Genomic DNA, 5920 nt, shown 5'->3' with positions numbered 1-5920 from the left:
TCAGCCATTCTCAAAACAATCAACCCCAATGCTCATCCTTATCTTTGGCAATTGAATCCTACCAAAGATAAGGATGAGCAATTGAAGCAAATTGAAAAATAATGATATTGAAAATGCCAACTGAAAAATATTAACTTTTTATACAATGCACCACCAATACTCGAGAGCATTGTCCTGAAATTCCTATCAACAATCAGTGGGAGTAACAGTCAGGAAAACGTGTTAGAGAAACCAAAAAACAAAACTATTTGTGACACCCAAAAAAATGGAGGGAAAATTATAATACCAATGGAATCAGATATCCATTTCTTTACTTCTATTTTAATAATCCTTTGTAGATACAGGTCCTCTCAACTTTCTCTATCAGTTTTTATGTACTATTTTACAGTAAGAAAGTGCAGGGACAAATCCCCTACACCGGTTGAAGAGGTTCGCTCAAAGCCCAGTTTCCAAATCTCCTCCTCCATGTGCAGTGTGGCAAGAGAGGAAAAGCAGATATTAAAACATGTGAAAAAATTCAAGTTTGAATGTCATCGTCTGAGGCGCTCTGTCTCTCTCTCTCTCTCTCCTTCATTCATCAATAACTGTATCTTTTAGAGAGAAACCATCAAGGATATCACTTTCAGAATCATTCTGAAGCTCTTTGAACATTGCCATCACCTGAATCATAGTTGGACGCCGGAATGGCCGATCATCCAAACACTCGAAAGCAATCTTAAGGTACTGATAGATTTCAGCCTCGCTGGACATCTGTTCCAAGAGCATAGTGTCAATTATGTCACTAATCCTCTTCTCTCTCTGCAGCTGTTTTGCCCACCCCACCAGGTTGTTGTCATCACCAAATTCCAATGGATCAATTGGTCTTTTGCCTGAGATAAGCTCCAGAAGTATGACACCATAGCTGTACACATCCCCTTTGGTAGTGCATCTGAAACTCTGGTAGTACTCAGGTGGAACATAACCTGGTGTCCCAGCAAGGGTGCTCACGCTGAGATGAGTGTCAAGAGCACTCATTAGCCTTGCCATGCCAAAATCTGACACTCGGGCTTCTAAATTTTCATCAAGTAGAACATTGCTAGATTTCATGTCCCTGTGGATTATGTGAGGAATGCAGCTATGGTGAAGGAATGCAAGCCCTCTTGCTGAACCGATGGCAATCTTCTTTCTTGCTGCCCAGCTGAGCTTTGATGCCCCTCCCTTGGCCTTGTCATGAAGAACCGTCTCCAAGCTTCCCCATTTCATGTACTCATACACAAGAAGCCTCTCATCTCCAATCTTGCAGTAGCCCAACAAAGGGACAAGGTTTCTGTGCTTGATCTTACCGATTGTTTCCATTTCGGCAGTAAATTCCCTGTCTCCCTGACCTGTCACACGAATCAACTTCTTGATTGCGACAACGGTGCCATCCTTCAACCGTGCCTTGTAGACCTCACCAAACCCACCAGACCCTATCAAGCTGTCAGCACTGAAACCATTAGTGGCCTCAAGGAGATGAGCAAAGGTCAGCTTTCTCAGAGGTTTCTCAAATGTGGCAACATTGATGCTAAGAGGCTCTGGAACCCCAGATAGTTTCCAGCTGCTGCTACCAGAAGTTGGAAGGCTGTCAATATATTTGTCTCCTGGATCCTCCCTGCGTTGGTACTTCTTCATCTTTAACAGAGCCAACGTAAGTCCAAGGATACAGAATAGGGAAATTACAATGCCAATGACCACTCCTGCGGCCAATGACTGTTTCTTACCTCGCCGATTATAATTCATCTGACGGGCTGTAGTACCAGACCCACAAGGGGGCAAGGGGAGCCCACATAGACCAGAATTATTTTCATATCTGGATGCTGGGAATGTGGTCAGCTGGCCTGACGAAGGAATTGGACCCGTTAGGTTGTTGTTTGACACATCAAGATCACTAAGAAACGAAAGACTACCTAATGACCCTGGTACATAACCTTGAAGATCATTATGAGACAGATCTAGAACTCCAACCTGTTTAAGACCTCCCAAGCTATCCGGGATGGTTCCTGTAAGTCTGTTGTGTCCCAAATTTAGGACCTGTAGATAATACATGAAACCCAGGTCATCTGGGATTGTTCCAGACAACGAATTGTACGACAGATCCATGTAGATCATGCTGCCATTTCTTGCAAATGAGTAGACTGTCAAACCAGTGTAGATTCTAGTGGACGGGCAAGAATGAACCATTGGAAAACTCGCCAGCCTATCTGTTCGGATCCCTTGAAATTCAACTAGTCCTCCGGCACCTCTGCAGGCTGTACCTCCCTCATTCCTGATGAATGCAAATTGCTTTCCAGAAACTTGACCAGGCATAATCAGCCCAGCTTGTTTGGCAAGTTCCTGTGGTATGTACCCAGTTAGGCCATTACTGTTCAAATCCAGCCATATGAGGCTCGGGCAGTTACCAAGCTCCCGCGGGACCTCTCCTGTGAGCGAATTGTTACCCAATTGGAGAATAGCAAGCTTCATGAGATTCCCTACCCCAGCAGGTATCTTCCCAGTGAGGCGGTTGCTAGAGAGAGAGACCCAGATGAGATTAGTACACTTGGCCAGCGACGGAGGGATGGTCCCCGTGATAAGATTGTTGTTGAGAATCAGTGTCTCTAAGTTTCCACCATTCACACAGATGCCCTCTGGGATTTCCCCGCTGAGGTTGTTTGCCCACATGACCAAGTCTGAAAGATTGGGTAGCACCCAGACTTCTGAGGGAATTGAACCACTGAGGTTGTTGAAGCTGAAATCGATCGTCCTCAGACCCTTGCAGCTCCCGAGCTCCAGAGGCACCGTTCCAGATAGAAAATTGCCGGGTAGGAGGACTTTATGTAGAGAAGGGAGAGAGGAACAGAACTCAGATGGGATGCCACCAGTAAAGCCGTTGGAACTAAGATCGAGCATTTCAAGCTGAGAACAGTTCTTTATAGACAAAGGTAAAGGACCCGTTAAGTTGTTGAAAGGAAGCAAAAGGTGCCTCAGAGATGGCAGAGTGCTGACGACGATATTGACGAAATCACCCGAAAGCTGGTTGTTGCCGAGGTTGAGGATCTGTAGCGAAGAGCACGATACAAACGTCAAAGGGAAACCCCCAGAGAGTCGATTTCCAGAGAGATCGAGTTCTAGGAGTGTCCCACAGGTCCGACCGAGTTCTGGCGGGATCTCACCTGAGAAGTGATTTTGGGCCAGCAACAGATGCTGCAAATTCCTCAAGCCGCCCAGGGCGGAGGGAATCACGTCCTGGAGTTGGTTATGGGAGAGGTCAAGTTTCTGAAGCAGCTGGCAGTTGAGCAAGCTGGCGGGGAGTCCAATGCCGGAAAGGACGTTGTGGGAGAGGTCGAGCACGGTGAGGTTGCCACAGCTGCCGAACTCGAGTGCCGAGAATTCGGCAGATAAGTTGTTGTGGGAGAGGTCCAGGTGCTTCAGAGACGCAGGCGATTGAGCGAAAAAAGCCGCCGGAATGTTGTCGGACAAAAGATTGTATGAGAGGTCGAGGATGGAGAGATTATTGCAAGATGAAATGCCAACACCCAAATCCCCTGCGAGCTTGTTGTCTGAGAAGTTAAGGAGACTCAAAGCCCCACAATTTTGGAGCGAGTAGTTCAAGAGCCGGCGATCCGAGATCCGGTTGCGGGAGATGTCGAGCTCTCGGAGAGAAGTGCCAAATTTGAAAGCGGCCCCTGTAATGGAATTGCGGGAGAGATTGAGAGAAATGAGACGGTCACAGGGTGCCATGAATTCTTCTGAGATGGGGTCCGAGAAGTTGTTGGAGGACAAGTCAAGGGTCTCAAAATTGCAGCGCACCGAAGCAGCTACGGCAGCAGGCGATAGATCACCGGAGAAGATATTCCCGCGTAAGATGACACGTTGGAGATGCTGCAGACGCATGAGATGGTCGAGGCGAAGGTATCCAGTGAGTCCAGCATTGGTGAGATCGAGTGAAGAAACGCGTCCGTCGGGAGAGCAGCTGACACCGTTCCAGGTGCAAGGATTGTGAGAATTAGGAATCCAATCGGTCAAGAAGCCACTGGGATCAGTGTGAACAGACAAGTTCTGGAAGGATATCAGGGCCACAACCTCGTCGTCCTTACTTTTCAGCTGCGAAAGCTTTGAAACATTTGAACTAGTAGTGGTAGCAGTAGTAGTAGTGGAAGAAGGGGAAGACAATTCTCTGGCCATGAAATGGGGAGAGGTCGTCGTGGACAAGAGGAGGAAGACAAGGCACAACAACTCCATCTTAAATAATAAATCATGTCCTTCCATCGGGTCTGTATGTCGCCGGCCGGCGCTGCTAAATGTTTCTTCTTCTTCGATATCCAGTCGACCGCGCCTTCTCAGGTTTGGTTCTACACAGTTGGAATGGAAGGAAGTCTTCAAGGTAAAAGTGGAGTCTTGGAATCAGCTGGCTCAGTAGCGTGGAACGAGGGCGGCGGCAATCGGAAGGTGATCGTGGGCTTCGCTGTGTGCAGGAGGGACAGAGACAGGGTATCTTCTTCCCACAATTCTGAGACTGGCGAAGCCCTTCCTCCCCTGCATTGTTGCGAGATTAGCGATCAAAGTTGTAGTCAGATAAGATGAAATCAAATCTATAATCATAATAGGCATAAGGGAATACAAATGATAATGATAATGAAAAAAAGAAAACAGTGACACAGAGAGAGAGAGAGATGGTAAAACCTAAAAAGGAGAGGAGGGAGTGGCCGAATGGCCGAGGGGGGGGAGGGGGTGGGGAAGTAGTTTGAAATCACTATAAATAAAATCATTTATTATTATTATTTAAGGAATTTCTAGGAATGAGAAGGAGAATAAGGCAAAGAAATTAGGTATTAGTGTAGTGTATTACGGAAGTTTTGAAATGAAGTAGATAATGTTACCTAGCCACTACTAATGCACAATTATTGACTAATGAGATATATCTATGACAGTAATAATGGAGGAGAGGGAGACAGAGATAGAGAAGGAATTAGAAAAAAAAAAGTAGAATACTACTTTACGAGAGCGGATGGAGATTAAAGGAGATTAAAGGAAAGGGGAGTAGCTTGAATTTTTGGTAAATCGTTTATATAATTTCTAAGAACTGAAGAAGAAGAAGAAGAAGAAGAAGAAGAAGAAGAGAAAAAGAAATTAGGTTTACGAAAACAATGAGATAAGTATACCTGCTAATGCATAACTAAGGATACATATAAAAGTAAGTAATACCGGAAGAGAGAGAGAGAGAGAGAGAGAGAGAGGGGGGTGGGTGTACTTTTTAAGACGGATGGAAATTAAGGGAACAAACCTCTTTTGCTACTTACTTATTTTAATCCGAACTCATTCCAAACGATGATAGGATGGATGGATGGATGCATGGACAGTTGATTCATGGATGATGGCAATCGGAAAGGAGGGTCTTGACTCTTGACTATTCTTAGAGTAATATAACCTCCCCGTGCGGTACCGCGTCACCACTGATCAACTCACCATGACCATGCTGCTGCTGCTGCAGCACCACGCACAGTCGTCAGAAAAAGAGGAGAGTATATATGCTACTATGCTACTATGCTTGGTTGGTTGCACCTATATATATATATATATATATATATATCTCGCTCTCTCTCTCTCTCGCTCTCTCTCCGTCTGTGCCTGATCATCTCTATCTGTCTTCTTCTTCTTCTTCTTCTTCTTAGCGGGTGAAGGAAGTAGTTAGGGTGAGTGATCTTCTTCTATCCTTTCTTTTTATTTTTTTTTTCCTTTCTTTCTATTATCCTTCTGTCAGAGACCACACCAATAAAAGATCGATCGGATCAATCAATTCAGTCCAGCCTAACTATCTACTATCTCTGTAAATATATTTGCGGATTTACACTGTAGAAGCGTGACATCCTTTATCCTTTTATTTCTCAACTCACTTCGACCGACGCAAGGGCGAATGACTCCA

At 45.3% G+C, this 5920-nt stretch overlaps 1 protein-coding gene across 1 annotated transcript; it reads right to left on the bottom strand.

Moving 5' to 3' along the window:
• Positions 1 to 280: 280 nt before the first annotated feature.
• LOC122640172 (receptor-like protein kinase BRI1-like 3) lies at positions 281 to 4239 on the bottom strand. The gene has a single exon (XM_043833326.1). The coding sequence runs from the start codon at positions 4237 to 4239 to the stop codon at positions 571 to 573; it is 3669 nt and encodes a 1222-aa protein (XP_043689261.1). The 3' UTR covers positions 281 to 570.
• Positions 4240 to 5920: the final 1681 nt, after the last annotated feature.

This window comes from Telopea speciosissima, chromosome 9, assembly GCF_018873765.1.
Source record: "Telopea speciosissima isolate NSW1024214 ecotype Mountain lineage chromosome 9, Tspe_v1, whole genome shotgun sequence".
NCBI lineage: Eukaryota > Viridiplantae > Streptophyta > Magnoliopsida > Proteales > Proteaceae > Telopea > Telopea speciosissima.
The sequence above is the reverse complement of the archived record's forward strand: the minus strand, read 5'-3'. Positions and strand labels throughout refer to the sequence as shown.

Coding starts and splice junctions, on each gene's coding strand:
- LOC122640172 (XM_043833326.1), bottom strand. CDS start 4,239: ATGGAGTTGTTGTGCCTTGTCTTCCTCCTCTTGTCCACGACGACCTCT.